Source organism: Podarcis cretensis (assembly GCF_951804945.1).
Source record: "Podarcis cretensis genome assembly, chromosome: 8".
NCBI classification, from domain to species: Eukaryota; Metazoa; Chordata; class Lepidosauria; order Squamata; family Lacertidae; genus Podarcis; species Podarcis cretensis.
The window spans coordinates 27,186,464-27,212,172 of record NC_137177.1 but is presented as its reverse complement, the minus strand read 5'-3'; the positions used below and the strand labels follow the sequence as shown (position 1 = coordinate 27,212,172).

Sequence of the window (25,709 nt, the reverse complement as noted above, 5' to 3'; positions counted from 1 at the left end):
TAGAGCATGAGACTCTTAATCTCAGGGTCGTGTGTTTGAGGCCAATGTTGAGCAAAAGCTTCCTCCGTTGCAGGGGGTTGGACTAGATGACCCTCATGACTTCGTAACTTATAAAGTAGCGCTATATGCGTTGGCAGCTAAGAAGATGAGGAGAAAAGAACGAGATAAAATAGCGGTCAATTGCAAAGGTGATTCGGACATTTAAGCTGGCACATTCTATTTGAGAACCCCCTGCTATTCTATCGTATGCAGCAAACAATTTCTAGGAGACATGACCATGGTTTATTGTATTTGCAGTGCCTGATGTTTTTATGGTTATTGTTGTTTTTCTTTATTGTTGTTTTCCTTTGTGAATGATGCCATGGCCTTTGGCTAGTGCAATAAAGTTGATGATGATGATGACCCTCATGGTCCCTTCCCACTCTATGATTCTATGATTTACACAAGTTGTCTCCTGTGAGCTTGTTTAATATAGGTGGTTTAGACCATGTTCTGACATTCTGCCTTTAATCTGTAACCAGCCTGCCTAGACTTGGCATCTTACCTGGGCAGCCTTTAGCATTTGTGAGCATCGCTCTCTGACCTCTCTGAAAGGGCAGCTTCTGGAGAGCCTGAGCAATAACACCAGGATCTGGTGAAGCTCCAAACCTGCTGCTTCTGACGACGATGAGGACCGTCCATTTTCCAGGTCATTTCGGGAAGGGCAAGGCTGATGGCCGATGGAACTCAGCAGAGCCTGAGCCAAGGTGTCCATTGCTTCTCCCCGGTCCTTTTCTCCTCTGCTATGGAGCCCAACCCACTTTCCAGAGTCCAGGTGGCCCTGTGGCCCTGGCTGAAGTTTTCTCTGGTCCTGTGGGATGGCACTTTGTTGAGCCATCTGCGGATCTTCAGCCCTGATTGGCGCATTAATGCAGACCCCAGGCATGGATTGGCTTGTCATTTTTCTGGGATCAAGCGTACCTGTTCTGCAGTCCTGATTCTCTCTCCCTTCAGCCTTTTACATCTGGAAGTTTCTCAGATCCACTTGCAGCAAGGGGAGGCCACACGAGCAGACAGACATCTCTAGTAGCAGTGGCACACCCACCAGGCTGAGAGGACGACGTCTGCCTGCAATCCTGCCTTGGTGAGCCTCGGTCCTCTAACGTTGCTTTTGTTCGGGTGGGAAGAGGCCGCAGAAAACATCTCAGGCTGATGCAATCTGTCTTGTCTCTGCTGCCGGAGAAAGCACAGAACTGCAAGTCGTGACAGGTAAAGGGGACCGTGGCTAGAGCAACGAGCCCTGGTGCATTCTGGGAGATGTAGTTTTCTTTGTTATGAATGTGCTGGAAGCTGTGAGTTAAGCCCTGACCAAGCGGTATTTACAAGATGCGTTATTTTCCAGAGGCAAAGCTGTGTGAAAGCAAACACACACATATACATATGAAGTCTTGTGGGTCCTTAAAGACTAACATTTTGGTACAAGAACTTATGTTACAATACATCTGTTACAGCTGAAGGTTCCTAACAAGACCTTTTAAAAATATACATTAAAATTATCTTCCGTCTCTCGGTCCTGCCTTGCGTCAAAATGTGCTTAGGCCTTATATTTGGACACACAGACTGTACTTGTGTATGGGATTATGGGAAAGGGAAAGACAATATTTCTAAAATGGACATCCCATTTGATGAAAATTTATGAATGGGGAAAGGATGGATTGTGTATTGGTGTGTGTGTGGGGGGGCAAATTGTGTGCCAAGGTTGCTTGTTTGTTTGTTTTTCACAATACAGTAAGATAACAGATACAAAAACTGCAAACAAAACAAGGTGGCATTTATTCGAGGATTTGTGAATTTTATTGTTTTTGAAATGCACACTTGGGAGAAGCATTTATGTGCTAATTCATTAAAATATTCATGTATCCTTTTGCAAATATTAAAATAAGAATTTGAGTGGGAGGAAAGGACCAGTCATGTTAAGAAGAGTTAGAGTGCCTGAGTCCATGCTGTCAGCTTTTTGCAAGAGGGATTCAACCACATAGATTTGCACAAAGTCGATTAAAAGCCCTCTGTTGTCCTCATGCAACAAAACTATGGACTTTTTCCAGGTAGGAGAAGTGTGGGATGAACAAATGACTAGAAGCAAATCAGGATAACTGTTCATTGTCAGTAAAGACTGGGTACTTTTAGACCTGTTGTTGTTTTTAGGTTGTACTAAGACTGTCTTCCTGCAGTTTAGGATCCTGCTGTTGAATAACTAAATTTGGTATTTTCAGGTCACACAAAAAGCAACATGGCTACCTTTGCTTTTGCATGACAGGAGCTGCCATATGTTTTGATACCCACCCACCCCTTAATGGTGTTATTGACTTCCACCCCTTTACTCTCCCCTGATAGAGCCTGTGGTTCACAGTGAAATCAGTACTATAGGAGAACATGGTACATACTGTCATCAATAGCTGTGAGAAAGTGATACCCAACCTCAGTAAGGATGTAAGGACTGCAGAGACCATGCAATGCTACATGCGTTTGTCACAGCACTCCTGAAAGGGACGGATGAGGGCAAGGGTATAGTAAAGTCACATGAAGCTAATGCATCCTCAAGCAGTGAGCTTAGGACAAAACACCCGCTGCTTATAAAGCACTGGCAGACTAGCCAAAAAATGAACTTGCATGAATATAAATTGTATGGAACCACAGGGAAGGGGGCAAGGAAGACCAGAGGCAGCCCACTCAGAAGGCAGGTGAAGCAGCTGCCTCAGGTGGTGGAAGCGCAAGGGGTGGCTCCCGACCCACCCATTGCTTCTGGTGTGAGGCATTGCTGCTGGTCTTCTCCACCCTTGGAGAAGGAAAAACGAGCAGCAAGGCATTGTGGAACACCCAGTGGCGTAGCGTGGGGGGTGCAGGGGGGGCTGGCCTCACCGGGCGCAACATCTGGGGGTTAGGGTTAGGGGGCGCAAATCCACGGGTTAGGGGGCACAAATTACTTGCCTTGCCCCGGGTGCTGACAACCCACGCTATGCCACTGGGAACACCCCTAAGTTTGGTGAGAGGGGGGCATTCTGGCAAGCGGCACTACCCCTCATCCTCCCCGCCCAGGGCAGATAAGATTTAATCACCTAATATGAACAATAAAAGCATTCAACTGATCCTGACTTAAACATAACAATTGTCAGAACACATCCATCTCTTCCAGGGGGGCTAAATATTGTGCTGCTTGCTGCATGTAAAATGCATCAGGGACAACTTTGAGCAAACTTACCATTTTGTTCTTTATGACTGGCGGTTTATCGTACGATGCAGGAACTAGTGATTTTATTGTAATGGTTCTGTGTTCGGTTTGGTCTTATTTTATATAGATGTACAGGCCACGCCCCCCCCCGGCAATACTGTTCACTGAGTGTAATAAAAGAGATTGATTGACCTAATATTAAGTCCATATGTCCAAGTGGATATCCAAATGAAACTGACTAGTCTAAGCTGAAAGGGCAGTGGGATCTTCACTGCAGTCCCAATCTTAATTAAGCTGCCTGCACCTATTTTAAAGACATTCACAAAATTGCTAAGTTGGCTTCATGTCTAGTTTGAATGGTGTCATGTCTAGTTTGGCCGTCACTCATGCCTGTGTTTTGCTGGATTAGGATCTGGAGCAGTAAGGAAATTGAAGGAGGCCTGCTTATCATTCACACATTTGCACTATCCAATTTCTCCCCCCACCCCAGCATCTGCAAATTGGGAAAGTAAATGCTTTTACCTGTAATCCAACTAACTATAGTACACACCAAGGTCACACGACATGTCAAGTTGCTGGAGTCTAGGAAACAGCTCCTACATCTTTGCATGATTGCCAGGAACAGCTGTTACGGTGAATGTCTACATCTCTGTGCAACCGGTTGGCTGGAAAACCCAGATGAATTTTGTGAATGGCTGAAAGTTGAATTAGGTGACTCTTGACATTTATTCACTTATCTCAGCATTTTCAAACAATGAAAAAAAGTTTGTCTAGCATTTTAACATTTGTTGCTGACACGAGCATCACAGCAGCCCACTCTCAAGGCTGTTGTAAGGATTATTTGGAGAATATACCGTAGGTGGAGTAATCTCAGAACTAAAATGCACAACATAAATGCTATTGTTTCATTTTATTGTAATACCAGTTTTGTGTTTGACACCCTGGGGCCCTTTGGAAGGAACAGCTGGATATATATTTAATAAAAGCAAATACTATTCATTGTGTTTATATCCCACCTTTTTCTCCAAAGAGCTCAGGTGGTATACACGGTTCTCCCCCTCATTTAATTCCAGCAACCCCGTGAGGTGGGTTAGGCTGAGAGGCAGCGATGGGCTCAGGGTGACCCAGTGAGCTTCATGGCCAAGTGGAGATTTGAATCCTGGTCCCCCAAGTCCTAATCTGACACCCTTTGGGAGGAAGGGTGAGGTATAAATTTAACAAGTGAATAGTTTGTTGGTTTCAGTTGTGTTCCATCTACAATTTTATTATGTGCACTGCTTAGAGAGCTGTCTAAGCTGTTTATAAATCTTTCTAAATAAAACAAGCAAGAACATATATATTCTGGTAAGGTGTGATGGGTTCCAATGTTGTGCTAAGGAACCTGTTCAGTTAGTGCAAGGATTAACGCTTGTGCAATGGGATTTCCTCCCTCTCCCATCATCTAAATCTGATCTGGGGGTTCACAACAGCAGATGTGGGGAGGGCACAGGGTGTACATGGGGGTGGGAGGACAGTGTTCCAATGTGCAAGCATAAATCCTTACACTAACATTATAACTGCATTGGGTACCACTCAATGCGACTTGAGCACTGTTCACTCCCCACCCTGTCTCCAAGTGGCAGTCAATCAAACAGAGTAGGGGAACTCCGAGAACAATTATGTTATGCCATATGCCTTCTTCAACGAAACATTTTAAAGAAGATGGCGGGGGCAGTGGGGGGGGGAATATGCATTTCTCATGTTGTGTACTTAAATTTAGTGGGAGTCTGAGATTTTTTTGTGTCGCTTTGTAGAGAACTTCACTCCTTTCCTCACTTGGGTTATTCCAGTTTAGCTCATGAAACTTCCCTGCATGGAAAAGAAAAATGATCAAGGACTTGATGTTCGTAGGATTTTAAAAAATCGGAGAGACTAGCTGTCACCCCCCACCCTACTTTTTTTAAACAAGTGACGATAGCTACAGTAATGTGACAAGACTGAAGGAGACATATCAAACAAGAAACCTTCAATACAGAAAATACTGTTTAATCCTCTACATACATCAAATCCCACAGTAGCACCAAAAGGTCTTTGTGCTTCATGCTGATCACCTGCACCTGGATCAGGCCCATGCCAGTGGGGGGAGGGGGAGAAGGAATGGTTTATCTTTGCCGACTCAACCAAGAAAGGCATAGGCAAAGTATCGAAATATGAAACAACCAAAAGATCCCCCCCTCTCTCCCAAACCATTTTTTTTTTACATTTATTTTGTACAAATCAATGCAACTTTTTTTTTAAAGATTGCCAATGTTACAAACATAGAAAGAAAGAAAAACAGCATCACTATAAATCACCCACTTAAATGCATGATCAAGGTGTCACAGTTAAGAAAAAAGACACAATTTACAGGAAAAAATCCTTCTCCTTGTCTTCATTTTCTGTAGGCTGAGGAAGCTAAAAACTACTCCCGCTTAAATTTCTTTTTCCTAAAAATGTTCTTGAATATAAAAATTAGGCTTCTGCTGCTACAACTCCTTCTGGTGCAATGAATTCTTAATGTACAATGTCTTTTAAACAAAGCAAAAACAAGACTAAAAAATAAATAACCCTCAGCAGAGTGTGTGTTTCAATATTCTTTCTTCCACGTTCCAAGGCTTGTAGGTCTTTCAAAGTGCTACTGGAAAAAAAAATCATCCCATATATTTATATATTTTAAAATATCCATAAAAGCCCATCTGCAGCAAATATCCCTCTATTTATCTTATAGAAAGTTAATCTCACACCACCTCAGATTGCTGTGTTAGGTGCATGTCCATAAAGGGCAGGGGGTGTCCCCCATTATTTCGGGCTGGGCTCTGTACAAAGGAGCAACCTGGCCAAATACCTTGCCTGGATCTCAACTGTATTTGAACGGCTTGCTATTTCCAAAGAGATGCCTTGAGGGGCAGGGCTCAAACAGCTGCAGTTCATCCCATGTCTCCTCTAATTGGGGTAGTGGTCTCATGGCCTTGCTGGCACTCCCAGCAGCTTCTTTCTCCTGCAAAAGCCATCATCTTGAACAAGAAAACGAACACAACCTTCTTCCCTCACACCTCTTTGTTCTGCTGCCAAGTTAGCTGGAAACATGGTGCCTGACCTCCGCCCAACTTCCTCAAAACTCTGCAGAATTGGGCCTTGTTACAGCCCAGTTACTACCACATTATTGGGGACTGGCCTCACCCAACCACTGATCTTGGGAAAAGGCTCCCTTCCTCCCCTCCCAATTCCAGACAAAAGGGGTTGGGGGAATAGGAGAAAAAGCAGGCCAATCTTAATCAGGGACTGAACCCTAATTCTCAAAGAACCAATGCCATATAAGTGATGACGACGACAACAACAACTGAATAAGCGAAACTGCAATTCACCAACCCACTTTCTTCCAAATTAATGTCCCCAGTATTTTTTCCAAGAGGCCCTTCAGCCTCCAGAATTCCTGATAAGACAGTTGCTGCATTAAACCTCCATCTGGTTTAACGTCCCACAATTCTACATACGTAAGGGAAACTAGAATCATAGAATCATAGAGTTGGAAGAGATCACAAGGGCCATCGAGTCCAACCCCCTGCCAAGCAGGAAACACCATCAGAGCACTCCTGACATTTGAGAGGAGCTCTGCATACTAGAGCAAAACGCAAGCATTCTTACGAGTAAGCAAAGTTAGGTACTGCTCTTTAAAAGGCTATACTCAGGCAGGACGTTAAATGCCTTGGGGGGAGGGGAGGAGAGAAAGCAGGAGAAGTCCGTGGAGGGATCCTATCCCAAGCCCTGTTTCCCTTACCGACTCGAAGGAGTGGTAGTAAAACTGAATGGGAAAACCCTGACATTGAAAGTATTTGTTGGCGGGCTTGGAGGGATGGTGCCCCCAGCCACCCTCATCGCTGTACTAGGACAGGAAAACAAGATGTGGAAAACCCAACACCTCAAGCATGCTATTGAATGATCAGACGCAGAGGCTTCCACCACGTCCTTCGCAACAACAATCAAAATGAGGTTCTGGAAGGATTCCAACCCAACCAGCTGGGTTTGCAGCCTTACTGCGGGAGGAGCTCCCAGGCGGTGTTTAAGGGGAGGTTATTGCTCCTGACTTCTCCGTTTTCTTCCCCTTGGATAAAGCTGCGGCTTGTTTCAGGAGCTCTCGGTTCTTGGCCTGTTGGAGGAAGGAGAAGATCCATGTGTTACTTGAATGGGTTGGGAAGTAGCCCCAGGCTGAGTAACTGCTGCCGATTTACAAAGAATCATGGACTGGAAAAGAATAAAAGAACATGGGGGGAGGGGAGAGGGGAGAGGAGTTCTGCACTGAGAAAAGCTCAATTCTGCAACCTGAATAAATTATGCAAAGCAATCTATCCTGTAATTCTCCCAGTCATCATGGGGAAGGCACTGATGCATTCACACAACCATGAATATATATAAGCAATATGATCCAACATGCACACCCCTGAGAGTGCGACCCTTGGGAAAGGGTTGGAGCTCAGTTGTGAACTACGTTTTATATGCAGGAGGTCCCAAGTTCAATCCCTATTGCCTCCAGGTAGTGCTGGGAACACCCCCTTTCTGAAACCTTGGAGAGCTGCTGCCAGTCAGAATAAATGATAGGTAAAGGTAAAGGTAAAGGTAAAGGATGCCTGTATGGTTAAGTCCAGTCAAAGGAGGCCGAGGGACCCAGCGTTTGTCTGCAGACAGCTTTCTGGGTCATGTGGCCAGCATGACTAAACCACTTCTGGTGCAAGGGGACACCATGACGAGTGCCAGAGCACAGGGCAGCACCGTTTACCTTCCCGCTGCAGCGGTACCTATTTATCTATTTGCACTTTTGAACTGTGTGCTTTTGAACTGCTGGTTGGCAGAACCTGGGACAGAGCAACGGGAGCTCAGCCCATCACAGTAATCGGCAAGCCCAAGGGGCTCCGTGGTTTAGACCACAGCACCCCCTGTGTCCCGGTAAAGGATACCGCTTCTCGGTAAACGATGCCAAGCTAGGAAGCAAGGAGGCGCACCAACTTAGATAGCTTTAAAAGAGGACTAGATGAATTCATGGAGGATAAGGCTATTGATTTCTCCTAGCCGTATTGGCTATGTTCTGCCTCCACAGTTGGAGGCAGGAATGCTTCTGAACACAGCTAGAAACCACAAAAGGGGAGAGTGCTCTTGTGAACTCAGATCCTGCAGGCATCTGCTTGGCCACTGTGAGAACAGGATGCTGGACTAGATGGGCTACTGGCTTGATCCAGCAGACTCTTCTTATGTTCTTATGATGCAGCCCTCTGTATCTTTATGTAGGACTCAGAAAGATACCTGTCTGAAAATCTGGAATGCTGCTGCCAATCAGCACAGGCAACAATGAACTAAATGGGCCAAAGGTATTGAATTGTTAGAAATCCAGAGTAGAATATTAGTCGATCTAACAATGCAAAGGTTTGCAGAGCTGGTCACAGTGTTCTCAGCATCCAATCAGTCCTGTAAATGCTAATTAATGGACCAAGTTAAACAAAGTTACCTGCAATTGTTCTGTGACTTCCTTGTGAGTCTTTTCCATCTGGTTCATTTTCACCCTCATCTGGGATTCTTGGTACTGCAGATCAGCCTTCAGTTCAGTTATCTGCAGAACACACACAAGCAAAAGAAATCAAAGCAGTTAAAATTCATTTGCAATTAATATTTGCCATACAATGGGAGATATCCTTGTAGAAATCCAGTATGCTAAATAAGCTGCAGGGCTGCCACCTGGGAACAAGGTGATAAGGAGTTTTATTAAATTCCATATATATTTAGTTTGAAAAATGAAGCAGGAACATAGCTGAGATTCAACAAAATTCTTACAGAAGCCTTTGCGAACCTGGTGCCCTCCAGATGTTTTGTACTACAACTCCTATCAGCTGTTGCTGTGCTGGCTGAGGTTTATGGGAGTTATAGTCCAGAATATCTGGAGGGCACTAGGTTCCTGAAGACTGCCTTATGGCTTAACTTCCAAAATCATGAAACACAACCAGCGCCCAACCACCTTTCAGCTTGGGATCCAAACACCCACAAGAGCACCTCTCCTTACACCATCCTGGCCATGTCTTGAGATCTTTAGAGGAGGCTCTTCTCCATGTTCTGCTGCCAGGATAATTTCAATATGCAGCAGACAGGGAGAGAGTCTTCTATGTGGTGGCACCCCAACTACAGAATGCCCTCCTCCAAACATGACAGGTGGCAATGTGACAATCATTTCAACACTAGCTCAAGACTTATAGAATCTTATTTATCTGTAGCGATACTATGAAAGATCCAGCTCTAGCTTTCCTCACCTTCCTTAGGAAGAAAATTAAGAACAGATTACAATAAAGTGCCCCATTGTCTCACTGAGAGGTGGCTCAAAGGGGACGTTACCTTCTTCTCTTTCTCCAGGATCATCTGATCTTTTTGGTGCAGCATTTTCTTGAGAGTAGCCACTTCCTCTTTCAGCTGGGCTATGATGACAAAGTGGTCAGTGCCAGGAGAGTCCAAGGCAAGATCTGGAGAAAAGCTATAAAGAGACAGTAAGGGGGAGATCATTAATTACTCACCCCTGGGCTCCAGTTCAGATGGGATAGTAAGCCGTGAACAAGAGAGGTCAGTCCCACAGGCTAACAGGAAAGCCTGCAAAGTCCCTCACGGTCATCTAGTTATCATCATTCAGTGAAATGTGTTTGGAGAAGAGAAACCCTTCCCAACCTTGAGTCACTGGATGTTGCTGACCACAGCCAATGGTAAAGGATGAAAGGAACTGTAGTCCAACAACATATGGGGACCCAAGGCTGGAAACGCTGATTTAGAGGATATGTATGTAGGGTGATCTACAATAATTAAAATAACACATATGTGCAACATTGGATGCAGGTTATCTCTGACCCTCCAAAAGTAGCTGAACTCCTACTTCCATCAGCCCAGCAAGTCAGACCAATGGCCAGGGATGATGGGAGTTGTAGTTCAGACACATCTGGAGGGTCTGTGTGGCAGGCTTGACCTATTTGTCAAAAGCATGCTGCTCCAACTACATATTTAATTTGTGCCAGGGACATTTTGTGTCCCTCCCCTTTTAAAATGACAATATAGACAATCCCACCTTCTTCTTTGGTCAATTACCACTCCAAAGGTTTAGCTAATATTTGACGTGTTTCCACACTCTTCACGACAAAGGGGACAACGGCTATGGCTCCAATCCTATGTATGCTTCCTTGAGCGCAAGCACTATTGAATTCAACTTACTTCCAAGTGACTTACTTCCAAGTAAATATGCGTGGGTTGATCTGAATTGCATCTAAACAATTATCACTGTATATCCTGCGAAGAGGGAAGAACGCTATGCACCTTCTTGAGCATATCACTCTCTTTGCACAAAATGAACTAATAAGCAGTTCTCCAAAACTTCTGTCTTCCCCCTTGTTTGCAGCTGTATGATATTATCCTTTTCCGTGTGGATTCATATTAATTTTTCAGTGCAGCATCAATTTTCTCTGTTTGGAGTTTCTCTGCATTATTTAGCGCACCTGTGCATAACACTGTACAGACCTGTCTTTGTTGAATTTCAGTGCATTGCTGTCAGCCTAGTCCTAAAGCTCAACATCCCAATCAACTTCCCATATTCAATATAGCAGCTTTAAGGAAGGGTGAGAAACACTACTGTGAACACACCACCAAAGAGCAGCTTAGAAAATTTCTGAGCTATGGATCTTCTACACTGTGCAAAATGAGTTCATGTGTGTCAGGGGTTCAGGAGCAGAGATACAGGGGAAGAGAGGAAACGGAGAGCGAAGGGGAAGAATCTGAGGGCAGCGTAGGGGAGTATGACAGTGGCCCGAGAGATTCCATGAGCTTCTCCAGCGATTCAGAAGATTCCCAGAGGGGGGCGCCGATGGCCAGGGCAAGGGGGGTCCCAGGGGGGACACACCAGAAGCAAGGGGCCAGCGGGGACTCCCAAAGCAGCAGCGGGAGATCAGGACCAGTTCCCCCACCAGAGCGGAGTGGGGGGGAAGAGTCTCATGAATCAGGGCCAGCGTCTCCTCCAGTAGGGAGAGAAGATGAGTCAGAGCTGGCCACGCCCCCATCGCAGAGTGAGGGAACGGAGGGGAAGTCAGGTCCAGCTAGCCCCCCCGAGGGGGGAAGCAGTGACAGGAGCAGTGTAACGGTCAGGAGAAAGGTTGCTGGCTGGGCGCGCGCGCCAAGTTCAAATGTACAGGCGCGCGGGACAGCAGGAAGCACGGATTGGGAGCCAGGTCCTAAAGCACGCCGGAGGCAGGGGGAAGAATCCGGGGACTCAGCATCAGAAGAGTCCAGAAAGGGCAACACCCCAGCGGACAGGCGGACCCAGAGGAGGAAAGAGCAAAGGAAGAGGTGGAGCAAGGCTAGAGTCTTAAACTGGTGTCTGGGGGGTGGAGATTCAGACGGAGCTTCAGCGGTCTAGGGTTTAAGACGTAGGGCTGCACGCCGCGGCTTTGAAATCGAAACTGCGTTTCAATAAAGACTCTTGTATATAACAACGGACTGGCGTTGGTCCTTTGTGAGCTGGGACCTCGGGCAGCCCTGACAATGTGCTTTGGTATTCTTCATGTTGTAACGTTCAGTGGGCAAAAATGTGGGATGTTAAAGAATGCTGTTTCACATGCAGAGAGAGGGAGGGATAAAACAGTAAGGAAAATCAAAAGCCAAGAGGTGGCTATGGCATGAGGTTTTCTAAATACCCTCAACAAGGACATATCCATACCACAAACCTATGTGGCAGCGGTGGGAATCCTGTAGCCCTCTAGTTGCTGTGAGACTGCAACCGTACTTGTCTCTGACTACTGGCTCTGCTGTTTGGAGCTGATGGGAGTTGGGAGTCCAACAACCTCAGGAGGGAACCAGGTCCCCCACCTCTGTTCTCCTGGCTTCCCCCAAAGAATCCTGGGAATCTACCCTTGCAGCACTACAGTTCCCAGACTACCAAGCTGCTTTAAATCTGCAGTGAAGACACGAATGGCCAACTGATGGCTTGCAGGCAACAACGTACCTTGATATGTCCTCATCAAACTTTAGTCAGAGTAGTAATATATCCCCAAGTGCATTTGGAGATGCACTCTTTGCCCTTGGAGATAAAGGAGACCAAGATTCCCAGCAGCAGCATGAACATGTTCCCCATGAGGAACACAATCACTGCTTTTTCAGGTTAGGTTTGAAACCCAACATGAACACAACACACCATAAATGCTACTGCATTACTATCCCATGCAAGTTTTGGATATGCAAAGAGTCACTGCCACCCCTGATGTAAATTTATATTTTTTAATATTGTGTTGGAAGCTACCCAAAGTGGCTGGGGCAACCCAGTCAGATGGGTGGGGTATAAGTAATATATTATTATTATTATTATTATTATTATTATTATTATTATTATTATCATCATCATCATCATCATCATCATCATCATCTTAAATCTGCAGAAGGTGGATCCAGACCAAGTCAGGCACACTTATTATTTCCACTTAAGATCAAAACTTACTTATCAAGTTGCATGGATTTCAGCAGGTGTAACTACAGTGGTGCCTCGCAAGACGAAAAGAATCCGTTCCGCGATTCTCTTCGTCTAGCGGTTTTTTCATCTTGCGAAGCAAGCCCATTGATGGCTTAGCGGATTAGCGCTATTAGCAGCTTTTAGCGGCTTATCAGCTTAGCGGATAAGCAGATAAGCGGCTTACCGGCTTAGAAAAAGGGTGGGGGGAAGGGGAAAAAAGTCGGAAAAAAACGACTTGCGAAGCAAGCCCATAGGGAAATTCATTTTGCGAAGCGCCTCCAAAACGGAAAACCCTTCCGTCTAGCGGGTTTTTCGTCTTGCGAGGCATTCGTCTTGCGGGGCACCACTGTACTGCCTTGGTCCAGATTTAACAACCCATTTAATGCAACCTAAATATTAATACTGGGGGACGCAGGTGGCGCTGTGGGTTAAAGCCTCAGCGCCTAGGGCTTGCCGATCGAAAGGTCGGCGGTTCGAATCCCTGCGGCGGGGTGCGCTCCCGCTGCTCGGTCCCAGCGCCTGCCAACCTAGCAGTTTGAAAGCACCTCCGGGTGCAAGTAGATAAATAGGGACCGCTTACCCTGGCCTCTTAAGTGAGATGGGCGCACAACCCCAGAGTCTGTCAAGACTGGCCCATACGGGCAGGGGTACCTTTACCTTTACCTTTTTAAATATTAATACTAGAGACAGAAAGAACCACACAAATGGAAAGAGGAACCCTATGAAACAGTGAAAGTTCTTGGGGGAGGCAGTAAAGAGAGAGACAGTATTTCAACTCTGTTGACAGCACTTTCATTACAGAAGCCAAAGAACAGAAAAAGAAGTAGCTAAAATGAGAGTGGGAGGGTGAGGTTTTCCAGAAATACCCCATTTTCAGAAACCATTGTTTTATCTACAACCTCTTCTTGAAGGGTCCATTCACAGTCAACTTCTCCTACACACAAGCAAGCACCCTCCATCTGAACTAGGAGCCACACCTACATTAACACGGGGAAGCATTATTGTGAACCAGGCTGTACAAAGGTACAACTACAGCCACTCCCACGACTGCGGAAGTGTCTGCTTGCTGTCTTCAACGTACACAACTCGGCCAGGAATCAAACTACTCCTTAAGAGTAGAAAGCTGGGCAGGTGAAGGCCTGGGGAGAGTCCTGAGGGCCAGACAGAGATACCCGCAGGGCCACGTTCACCCCATATGCCCGAGGTTCCTCATTCCTGACCTACATAGAATGCCTGGCTTGCCTCTGGTTACCAGGCAAGCAACTCAGTACAAGACTGCACTTATGTAATATTGCTCATTTCCATATAACTTGAGACCCAGAGTCCTCGAAGGGAGGTCAGGCAAAGCAATAACAGGGCAGACAAGGACTCCCTTGGAACTTCAGGTTTTTTCCCCTCTCCATACTGACCAGCCTTGATTGAGGCAGGCATAACTGTACAACGCTGCCAAAAATGTCCACCTTCCTAATTACTCTTCAGCTTGAGACACACCATGCAAAATGCAGTCCATCAGCTTCACAACTCACCGACCCACCCTTTGTCAGTCCCAGGCAGGCAGCAAAAACAGGAGGTATAGTAACAGGCTGCCATAAGCTTGGCGGGTTGCAAACAGTGCAAGTTTGCTGTGAAATGAGAAATGGGAACTGTGGAACCTGGGAGCCTCTAGATAAAGTGTGGGGAACCTTTGGCCCTTCAGATGTTGCTGAACCGAATCAGCCTTGGCCCCGGTTCAGCAATTTCAAGAGGGCCAGAGGTTCCCCATGCCTGCTCTGGGTGCTGCTGTGCAGTTTTTGCAAAGTTTCCTGCTACACCATCCAGAATATAGCAGGTGACAAGAGCCTAACAGACCCGGCTGAAAGACTAATTCCAGCCAGGTTGCTCACAAATCCCAATTCTTATGGATCACAATAAACCTGTGATTTCTTTATGCTGGTTTCTGCCTGCCCTCCCATGGCAATGAGGAGAAATTGCAGGTCTGTGCTAAAAAATTGCACTCTCTTCCTTAGATAGTCGTTTAGAAATCATAACATGTATGCCATGGTCTAGTAGGTTTAGGTGTACCGAATATAGAGTGATTATTAGAGCAATAAGAATTAAATCAAGCATACATATACAAGCCTTGATTCTTACTGCTCTAATCACTGAAACTTGATATAGATTCAGTAATACAGTATCTTGTCTTATGGATGGAGAGGAGAGGACACGCAAGGAGGTGAGAGTGCACTAGCTGTGTGTGTCAGCCCCTCAGCTCTGACCTTGGGAGCTACAGATATGATTAAACAACAAATCTGGGATGTAGCTCTCCAAAAGGATAAAGTTCAAAATGCATGCTACTCAGCAGCAGGAAACTGTAGCAAAAACTTCATTCCAGCTGATTATCATTGTATTATAATCCAATGCTCATCTTTTTTGGCCAAATTACATTGTGAAAATTAAGGTGTGCGTTAGATTTGATGGCACATTAGACAAGTGATTACGGTACTTTTGAAATTTCTAAATACCACAGCTGGCTTTAACACCTTACCATCTACTCTATTGGAAAGGAGATCCTCATACATTCCTTATAACCAATGTGTCTTGCTTTTGTCAATCAAGCATTGAAACCATTGAGCATGTATTACTATATTACTCATATTACAAGGACATCTGCTCCTTATATATTTTAACTATTTTAACTGAATTCCCAGGCAGATCTGATAAATTTTACACTTCCCTCCTTTTGTCAGATTCCACTAAAGGCTGTTGGTAGCTTTTTGTACTTTTGCAAGCGTTGGGGTTCTCTCAAGTAACCTCCAGGCTGAATTACTGCAATGTTCTCTATGTGGGGCCGCCCTTGAGGCTGATCCGGAAGCTCCACCTGGTGCAAAATGTGGCAGCTCAACTGTTCACTGGGGCAGGACATGGCCAACACATCACCTCATTCTTGAAAGACTTGCACTTGCTGCCAATTAGCTACTGGGCTAAGTTCAAGGTGCTTGTTTTGATGAATAAAGCCCTACATAGCTTGGGTTCAGGATTCTCTTTATAAATCCAATTGATTACTGAGTTCTCTTGGCGAGGGCCTCCTGCGGATATAATCTTGTCAGGAGGTCTATTTCCTCACAATACAGGAATTGGTCCTTTAGCGTTATGGCACCTCCTTTTTGGAATTCCTTCCCCTTAAATATTAGGCAGGCACCCACTCAGTTTGTCTGTTCAGGGCCTACTGAAGAACTTCTGTTTTCAACAAGCGTTTTAAGTGGAGACCTTTCCCCGTCTGCATCCACACTGGAGATGTTTTTATTGTTTTACCACCCTGGGCAACTTTGGGAGGAAGAGGGCAGGATATAAATTCTATAAATACATAAAAAACAAATCCTGCCAGTATCTCCATCTTGTGTGTGGATAATGTCCCCTTGGCTCCATGAGAACGCACACTAGAATAAGGAGTTCAATATTAGTGTATAGAACAATATCGTCTCCGCACATGGATTTCATGCCTTGATATTTCTAAATACAGGCATCACAGACAATGAGGGAGTGACAGGAGAGTTGTAACATGGAACTAGACCAGACCTTCAAGCGATGGTTAATAAAGCAATTGCCAACAAATTACCTACACACTTAGAAGTCCTGGCCTACAGTCTGGCCCACGCTCCTGGAATGATATGCTTTAGGAAGAAATCCAAGAGCATGGATTGCTTCCATAAAATGAGACAATTCCCAGGGTTGGGGAGGAAACGGGTGGGGGAGAAAATGATAGGTGATCTCACTTCAGGATGTCAGTGCCTTGAGAAACAGGACAATCATGGGCACCGAGACTCTGTTGGGAAGCAGCCCACTGCACCAACACGGACGGGGCACTCTGGATAGGGGGGCAAAGCATCTCGGGAGAGGAAGGAACGCTGAGAATTAGAGAGGAAAGGGAGGAATGAAAATATGCACATCAAGAGCGTCAATGCTAACTACACCCGCCCCCTCCTCATTCTTTCCAGATTTTAAGTGTCAGGGAAACCCTAACCTACCCTACCATGTCACTTGCTGGGGAAGGGGGGAAAACCAACACATTTTTTTTGCACACAGCAGTCACAGAACAGAAGCTACAGACTTCAGAGATTGGCAGAGGTTTTCCTTCTCCCAAAACAAAGGAAGGGGGTAAAGTGGGTCTCTTTTTAAAAGTATGATCTTGCTTGACAGTAGCTTTCTTTTCTCTAATATATTTCTATTCTGCACTGCCTAATTTAACAGCATAGTCTGGAATCCCAAAACTACACATATAACTACGCAAAAGAAATGCAACATATCACCAAACGTTTTCCCCATAATGATAAAGTTGGTCCACAAGAGCCCTGCAGCTCCAGAAGAGAAGCTTCACCATTTAAGTCTCTAAGCACTGAAAAGTTTTCTAATTCTTTTTCTTTTAAAACTAAAAACAGATCAGACCACCCACCCGCACTTCCAAATTTTAAGATGCTCACCTGTCTCCATTGGCTGATATGGCATCAAACTTGGGCTTTTTCTTTGGGATTTCATTCTGAATAGAAGATGTAGATAATGTTTTCTGGCTGCAAAAGGAAACAAAGCAACAAAACACACCGTTAAGAAGTTTGGCAATTCCAAGTCAGTTTTCTGGTTGTTTTCTATAATTGCAGTATGCTCCTTGAAAAAAAGAACTCTTTGTGGATAAAGCAGCAGGGTTTCTTAAACAGAAGTAAACATGAGATGACCTTTAATGCACCTGTTAAAAAAAAGAGGGGGGGCACCCTGACCATACTCAGTGGCTACACATTTTAATACTAGTTATGTGCCAAAGCTGTGGATTTGCTGACTAAAGTAGAAAAAACTGCAACACTTGTTATTGGGAGTGGTACATTGCACCCTCCTCCCACTTTATCCTCCCAACAACCCAGTGAGGTAACATATGGGATGTGTGTGTGTGTGTAAGAGAAAGAGAAAGAAGGCCAGTATCACCAAATGAACCTCAAGGCAGAGTAATGATTCAAACCTAGATCACTCTGATCGTATCCAATACACTATCCTGACTCACACACTTCCTTGCCAAGCAGTTTCCAAGACACATTTAAGCAGGGCAATGTGCATGTTGTGATCCCATGTGGCACTGGGTGCAGAATTCATCAAAAAATAAACTTTAAACAGCAGCAGTGCATTACAAAGCCACTACAGATTTCCACCTTCCCAGTTGCTGCACAGGGTCCTCAACTTGTACAGAAATACAGAGCAAAGCAGCAATTTTCCAGTCCTCACAGCTGGGAAGAAACGTCGGCCATGCCTGCTTAAATGTCAAAATAGTTTTTAAATAGACAGGCAAGTGCTCTTTCTCTCCTAATCACCTCCCTGCTCTAAATCCCAAATAAACCGAAAGGTGGCTTGGGTTTATTATTGTTTTTAAAGCAAGAGGACTGCAATATGTGTTAGTGCGTACTTTGGTCCTCTGAAAAAGCAAACCACACCAAAAGACAAATACTTCTTATTTACCATAAAGTAACAGCCTGCTATTGAGAGCTCCCTTAATAAATGATTTGAGGAACATATCCTAATATTCAAGAACATATTGGTTTACCCTACGGAAGCATTCAAACATACAGTTTTAGCAGGCAGCCCACCATGGAAGTGCATTAGACACATTTTGTGTCATCCTCTCCCCCCAGACAGAGTTCAGGGAAAACAGTTTTTTTTCTTCACTTTGCAGCAGAAGGCAGTTTTGCCATCTCCAGTTAGGGCTGAGAGAAACTGCTGCCTGAAACCCTGGAGAGCTGCTGCCAATCAGTGTGGACCATATGGAGCTAGATAGACCAATGGCAGCTTCCAACGTTCCATGCCTTCTCATAGAACCCCTGCATGTTTCCATGCATGTTTGTATACATCCTATCTCAGAGTTCAAAAGGCCACTGAAGGTCTGTAGGATGGCCGCAATCCTTTGGCCAGAAAAAGCAAGCCTGCTTTTCTTCTGCATATGCCTCCATATGCCACAGGAGTGCACACAGAGAGTGAAGCTGCCGAGGGAGCTACACTGATAGTGCATTACCTGTTGTAGTGGGTGCCACCGCTGAGTCGGCCATACTGTTCGTTTTCCGGCAGGCTTGTCCGGGAAGAGGTGCTCAAGTGCTTACGTTGCTCTTTGGTCTTCTGCAAGACTCTTTTATAGGAGAGTGTGCAAAGCCAGCAGAGTAGCTTCCCATCCACCTAGGTAGAGGAGAAAAGGGACAAAACAGGCAGGATGTTATCACACACTCTCCTAGACAAAAGGAAAAGCACAACAGCCAAAATGGAACTGAGAAGCAGCTCTTCTGAAACAGACCATATTTAGAAACAAAATAGTCACGTCCGTTTAAACTTAAGGGTAGCCAGTGTGGTGCCTTCTAGATATTGCTGGACTACAACTCCCGGTTTTTCTGGGAACTGGCCATGTTGGCTGGGACTGACAGGAGCTGGTATCTGACATCTGGAATGCACCATGTATTACTGGTGGGAAAGATACAAGCCAATTCACACAGCAATCTTTCCCCTAAAACCAGTGAATTTAAGTTTCACTCCTCATGCTGAATGCCCGGCCAGATCTCAAGATGTTGGCCAGGAACCCATGTGGAATCCATGTCTCACTGAGCAAAGGAGACATCAGGGCAGTGGGCACCTGCAACAGGCAGAAAAACTTCAAGGAAATGCAGTGAGCCAATGAGGAGGAGGTCCCTCAGTCCCTATTGCGAGGGACTTAATGTTCAGTAGTTGGTTTCGAAGCTTACCCCACCTCCTGGCATGGTCAAAATAATAACAATACCAAAGTCATAATGATGACTCAGTAGGGAGCAATCTGATGAGCACACAGAATCATAAAATCTTAAGAGTTGGAAGGGGCGCAAGGGTTATCTAGTCCAACCCCCTGCAAAGCTGTAACATCTGTAGGACATACTTTTAAAGGTGTCATGTGTTAAATGGCCTTTTGGTGCTCAGAATCTACCCACAGCAGACAGCTTTTTCACTTTCCATGCTGAATGTATATAAGCACTCACTTTTTTCCTGTCATCTTTCCTGTCAAAGGCACACTGCTGCTTACACTGCTCACACGAATGTGGTGGTCCGTACTTCTTCTCGGAGTTTGTACAACGCTGGCACTTGTTACCAATAAATGCAGCAATTATATTGCAATACTGGCATGGTTTGGGCTGTAAAAAACCAGAAAATTGTAAAGAGATTAATGATGCACTTTAATTATATATGCAATCGCCAAGACTTGCTCCAGTGTTCTCAATGTTGCCTCCCTGCTTTCTCTCAACTAAGCATGATGAGTTTCCAAAAACACACTACATACATTTAACTACCCTAAGCTTGCTGTGACCTTTTCTTCCACTTGCTGGTCCACTGGAAACTGGCCAGAGTTCCACCCACCTCTGCTTTTAAACCACCATAGCAGGAATGGGGAATTTCCAGCCTGCATGTCAATCTTGTCACACTAGGGAGTCAAATTCTCCCGAATTCATTTTTTTAAAAAAAACACCAAACCCAGTTAGTTGATGTCATTGCAGTGCAGGATGATGTCACCTGATGGATAGAGTTTGATTTTGCATTGGCTGCCACACCAGTTCCCCTGGCCATAGCAGCAGGATGCAATCCCCTCATCAGCTGACAAGCAAGAGTTAGATCCTACTCAGTTTAGCTGACATTCAGGGCTGCAAAGCGCAATGCTACCCAATGTGACTACGATGTCAGGTGATTGACACACAGGTAGATGGCTCCACCTGCCTGTCAAATTTGGTCCTCAGGGTGGGAAGATAAGGATCTGGCCCACTGGCAGGAATAGATTTCCCACCTTTTCACTATACTATAGGAATTAAGATAAACTTCCAGCGCGTAAGGAAAGAAGACTGAAACATACCGTCCCATAAAGTTTCACGTTCTGTGCACACTTCTTGCATATTGTGTTGGTTTTGCTAGCAAAACAACAAAAAGATTAAATTAAGATAGGAAAACATGATGTAACGTGATCTGCATTTATAGATTGTAAAGCAAAAAGAAGTAACTTTGTCACTTTTTGAATTATATACCATTTGTGCCTTACATGATATGGTCAATTTGTAACTATTAAGTTCTGGATCCAATTCTATAATATTTTAATTTAAGAAATAAAAAATGCACAATATATAAAAATGCAGAAAGACAGAATGATTTGCTGTCTCCTGTTTAAAACAGTAGGGGTTGCTCATGAGTGTTCAACTCAATTGGAGTTGCGCAAAGCTATTTCAAATTGTATTCTACATAGCAATTCTACTTTGCATTAAAATTAAATCCCTGGCATCTCCAAAAAGGACATGGGAGAGAACCATGTCTAAAATCCTGGGCAGCTGCTGCCAGTCAGAGCAGACAATACTGGGCTATGTGGACCAATGGTCTGACTCAGCACAAGGCATCTTCCTATGTTTCTATGGTCCAAGCTTGCAATCCCAAGCCTTCCAATCCTTGGAAACAGTCTCTGATAGAGTTCACTTCTGAACTGATGTGTGAATTAGTTAGAAAAAAAAGGCTGAGTATTTTTCGCTATTGGATAGAAAGTCAGACTCCCTGACTGATTCAACCTGGCAAAGCACCACTCTTATGCTTAAAACAATAGCTCAAGTGTGTTGGAGAGTCAACAAATGCTGAATGCACCAGAACAGGCGGCCTTTGTTTTGGAATCAAACAATGAAAAGCCACAATTGAAGATATCGCAAAGAAAGCAGTTCCATTTTCCCCCACCCACCCAGACAATCCAGTGTAAAAAGGCTGAGCAAGTATTTACCTCTCTTGCTGGAATTCAGTTCTGCAATAAGTACATTTAACAATGGGGTGTGCAATCCGACACTCCTGAAAGAGAAAGATTTTTGAAAGTTATAAACATCTAGTTATAAATATCTAGGGAATTGAACTGAAAGGCAAAAACATACAAAAGGTGTTTGGGTTGTCACTAATGTATCATCCCGTAAACTTAAGGAGTGTGATACTGACAAGGAATGGTGAAGAGAGAAATCCCATCGTGATAAAGATGAAGGCAGGTACTAGAGTGGTGACTCAAAGTGGCAAACTATCAAACAACAGATTTTTGTATTCTGGCCCAGGAAGCAATTAGACAGGGCTACTGCTTTACACAGCATCCAATTAGAGAAGATGGCCAGTGCAACAGGCAGGGTCATCTTACAAAGTTATCATCTCCAGAGTCAAAACTCCTCTCTTTATAGTTCATCTTCATATTTTGCTAGTGGCACAGAAAACTGCAATTCTTCTAAGAAAAACAACATAGTGTCTCTTTAGCAATGAGTATGTTATCCCAAAGAAGGGAAGTGCCAAAGAATGCTCCAACTACCGCACAATTGCACTCATTTCACACGCTAGCAAGGTTATGCTTAAAATTCTACAAGGCAGGCTTAAGCAGTATGTGGACTGAGAACTCCCAGAAGTGCAAGCTGGATTTAGAAGAGGCAGAGGAACCAGAGACCAAATTGCAAACATGCGCTGGATTATGGAGAAAGCTAGAGAGTTCCAGAAAGACATCTACTTCTGCTTCATTGACTATGCAAAAGCCTTTGACTGTGTCGACCACAGCAAACTATGGCAAGTTCTTAAAGAAATGGGAGTGCCTGATCACCTCATCTGTCTCCTGAGAAATCTCTATGTGGGACAAGAAGCTACAGTTAGAACTGGATATGGAACAACTGATTTGTTCAAGATTGGGAAAGGAGTACGGCAAGGCTGTATATTGTCCCCCTGCTTATTTAACTTATATGTAGAATTCATCATGCGAAAGGCTGGGCTGGATGAATCCCAAGCCGGAATTAAGATCGCCGGAAGAAATGTCAACAACCTCAGATATGCAGATGACACAACCTTGATGGCAGAAAGTGAGGAGGAATTAAAGAACCTTTTAATGAGGGTGAAAGAGGAGAGCGCAAAATATGGTCTGCAGCTCAACATCAAAAAAACAAAGATCATGGCCACTGGTCCCATCACCTCCTGGCAAATAGAAGGGGAAGAAATGGAGGCAGAAAGAGATTTTACTTTCTTGGGCTCCATGATCACTGCAGATGGTGACAGCAGTCACAAAATTAAAAGACGCCTGCTCCTTGGGAGAAAGGCAATGGCAAATCTAGACAACATCTTAAAAAGTAGAGACATCACCTTACCAACAAAGGTCCGTATAGTAAAAGCTATGGTTTTCCCAGTAGTGATGTATGGAAGTGAGAGCTGGACCATAAAGAAGGCTGATCGCCGAAGAATTGATGCTTTTGAATTATGGTGCTGGAGGAGACTCTTGAGAGTCCCATGGACTGCAAGAAGATCAAACCTCTCCATTCTTAAGGAAATCAGCCCTGAGTGCTCACTGGAAGGACAGATCGTGAAGCTGAGGCTCCAATACTTTGGCCACCTCATGAGAAGAGAAGACTCCCTGGAAAAGACCCTGATGCTGGGAAAGATGGAGGGCACAAGGAGAAGGGGACGACAGAGGACGAGATGGTTGGACAGTGTTCTCGAAGCTACCAGCATGAGTTTGACCAAACTGCGGGAGGCAGTGGAAGACAGGAGTGCCTGGCGTGCTCTGGTCCATGGGGTCACGAAAAGTCGGACACGACTAAACGACTAAATAACAACAAATGTTAATAGGGATTCATAAAGAAAATCATGTCTCCTTCACTGTTGCCCTTGATTGTAATCAGTCACTGAAGAGAGTCATACTGCAGCAAAGGAACAGTAGTTAGATACCACATTAGATAAGTAGCAGCGTTTAACTATAAGCAAGAGTGCAAAACAAAAACAAGAGCAAGATGTCAGTAATTACTTTCAGTACATTTAAACCCAATTGTTTTTAAATTTGATTGTAAGTTGCCTAAGGAATGCCCTTTTTAGATGACTTAACAAGTTAATAAAACAACAATTTAATAAAAACAATAACATATTGTGGTTTTCTTTCTTTTTATGTTGTGAACCGCCCTGAGATCTTTGAATGAAGGGTGTTATACAAATTGGGTAACTAATAACTAATAATAATATTGCCTAGGATGAGACACCAACATCTTTATTCCTGATCTTATTATATGACTCATTTGTCCTGTTATATGGTCTTTAATGTATTTCTTTTATGATTATATTGATTTTATTGTGAAATTGCCTGGGAGCTGTTTGGCTGAAGAATAACTTACGGAACATGCTAACTACATACTGCCATAGGCCACATCTTTCTTAATGAACCCCAATTAGAAGCTAACACACGAGGCACAAGCATACAAATAATAGGAATAAACAAATACACTCTGACTTCACAAAGGACGTATGCAGGAAATAACTAAAGCTATGTTAAGTGGGATTTGTGGGTAGACTCACAAAGAAGCGCCTGCCTACCCAGTTTCCAAACCACCTCCCTAAGCAACAACACCTACTACAATCTATAGGCCAATCCTACCCATGTTTACTCAGAAATAAGGTCCACTACATTCAGTGGGGCTTTCTCTCAGGTAAGAGCACATAACTGAAGCCTTGGCTTCTTGCTCCATTCCTTTCCCATTCTATTGTCTTCATCAAAGCACTTCTTGAAGAAGAAGAAACCAGTCCCAGAGAGTCGGAGTGGCGGTATAATAGCTATATGAAACTGGACCGCAGAGACGTGACTTTGAATTCCCCCCACTCACCCCCAAAGATCCCTGAACAGTCTTGGGCCATACTCAAAAACCTAGCCTACCCCACACAGCTACTGCATGGATATCCAGAGGCACCTACACCTCCTGTGCAGAAAGTTGCAAGGGATATAAAGGCATCCTGATTTATATCAGGATTTCTCTTATTCCCTTCACCCAGCGTTCAAAGATCTCAGCCGTGCTTGCCAGGGATGATGACAGCAACCCTGTGAGGCAGGCCAGTTAATTCCAATATGGAGTGGTGGCCAGTGGGAGGGAGGGAAAGGGGGGGGGGATGCCGAGTAATGCTGCCCTTCGATTACAGCACGCCTCGGCCACAACAACAACCACCACCCTGTGAGGTAGGCCGGTGTTGTTTTGATTCCAGCATGAACTGGAGGGTCAGGGGGGAGGAGGCAGAGAGAGAGAGAGAGAGAGAGAGAGAGAGACAGAAGGTTAGAGGCCGAGCGAAGCTGTTCTGGCTAAGGTCACCCAAGGAGGTGGCTAAGCTGAGCTCCGACGGGAGAGGAAGAGAAGGGTCGGCGGGTGGGATTCCGGCTCACAGCTCGCGCTCCTAACCGCCACGGCGCCCGCGCCCCCTCAGCCCCCGCCCGTTCCTGGCCCTGACCTTGCAGAGCTGCTGTCCCTGGCTGAGCGCCTCGAACGGGAAGCGCTGGTGGCACTTGGTGCAAGCATAAAGCGCCGCCATCCCGCCGCCCGCACTGACAGGCGCAGCTCTAACCCAACCCGACGTGACGCTCCCGCCTGTCTACGGCGCCATTGGTCGAGCGCGGCGCCACTCACCGCTTCGGAGGCGGGGCCTCCGTTCGTAAATGGAGGCTCATTGATTCTCCGGAGACGTCACTCAGAGGTTTAGGGCGGGGCGGGCTCGAGTTGTTGCGGGAAGAAGCCGGGGAAGGGAAGGGCGGAGCTGCGTCTCCGGGTGTGCCTCCGTCCGGGGTTGCGCAAGGGGAGCGGCGTCACGGGACCAACTCGGGTCACCCTTAACCATAGAGATAGCCAGAGAAAATAGTAGAGTAACGTGCAATATGAAATATGTTCTCCCGTGGTTATTGCTGTGGTAAAAACTGGGGGCCTTCCCTTTTGCTAGTGTTGCCCATAAGTATCTTTGTGAGGAAAACAGGACTGATATAACTCGAACTGGAAGTCTGAGTGGCAAAACTAGACCAGAAGCATAGAAAGTATTGAGACAACTTGTGACTCTATAGTTGCATCTCCATCAATTGCTTCTACGCTCCCGCACGTCTTCTGTTCTCTCGCGAGATCTGTGTGTGCTTTGGAGGGGGTGAAGGATGTTATGCTTGTTTCACATATTGTT

General features: G+C 45.1%; 2 protein-coding genes across 4 annotated transcripts in view; both read right to left on the bottom strand.

Moving 5' to 3' along the window:
- The window catches only part of SESN2 (sestrin 2), a 59,531-nt gene extending 58,537 nt beyond the window's left edge, over positions 1–994 (bottom strand). For both annotated transcript variants that reach the window (XM_079986077.1, XM_079986078.1), the window contains exon 1: positions 545–994. In XM_079986077.1, the coding sequence (XP_079842203.1) occupies positions 545–940 (396 nt within the window). In that variant the 5' untranslated portion in view covers positions 941–994. The remainder of the gene's footprint in view (positions 1–544) is intronic.
- Positions 995–5,212: 4,218 nt separating this feature from the next.
- On the bottom strand, positions 5,213–25,161 carry FAM76A (family with sequence similarity 76 member A). Of its 2 annotated transcripts, XM_079986231.1 has the most exons (10): positions 24,999–25,159; positions 21,508–21,572; positions 20,608–20,662; positions 19,745–19,897; positions 18,763–18,920; positions 17,195–17,281; positions 16,490–16,621; positions 9,599–9,734; positions 8,724–8,825; positions 5,213–7,373 (listed from the first exon to the last, which is right to left on the bottom strand). In XM_079986231.1, exons 1-10 carry the CDS (start codon positions 25,077–25,079, stop codon positions 7,287–7,289), a joined length of 1,056 nt encoding a protein of 351 aa, XP_079842357.1. In that variant the 5' UTR covers positions 25,080–25,159; the 3' UTR covers positions 5,213–7,286. The 2 variants fall into 2 exon arrangements, with proteins under 2 accessions (XP_079842357.1, XP_079842358.1); XM_079986232.1 differs by lacking the exon at positions 16,490–16,621 and having other exon boundaries at positions 24,999–25,161.
- Positions 25,162–25,709: the final 548 nt, after the last annotated feature.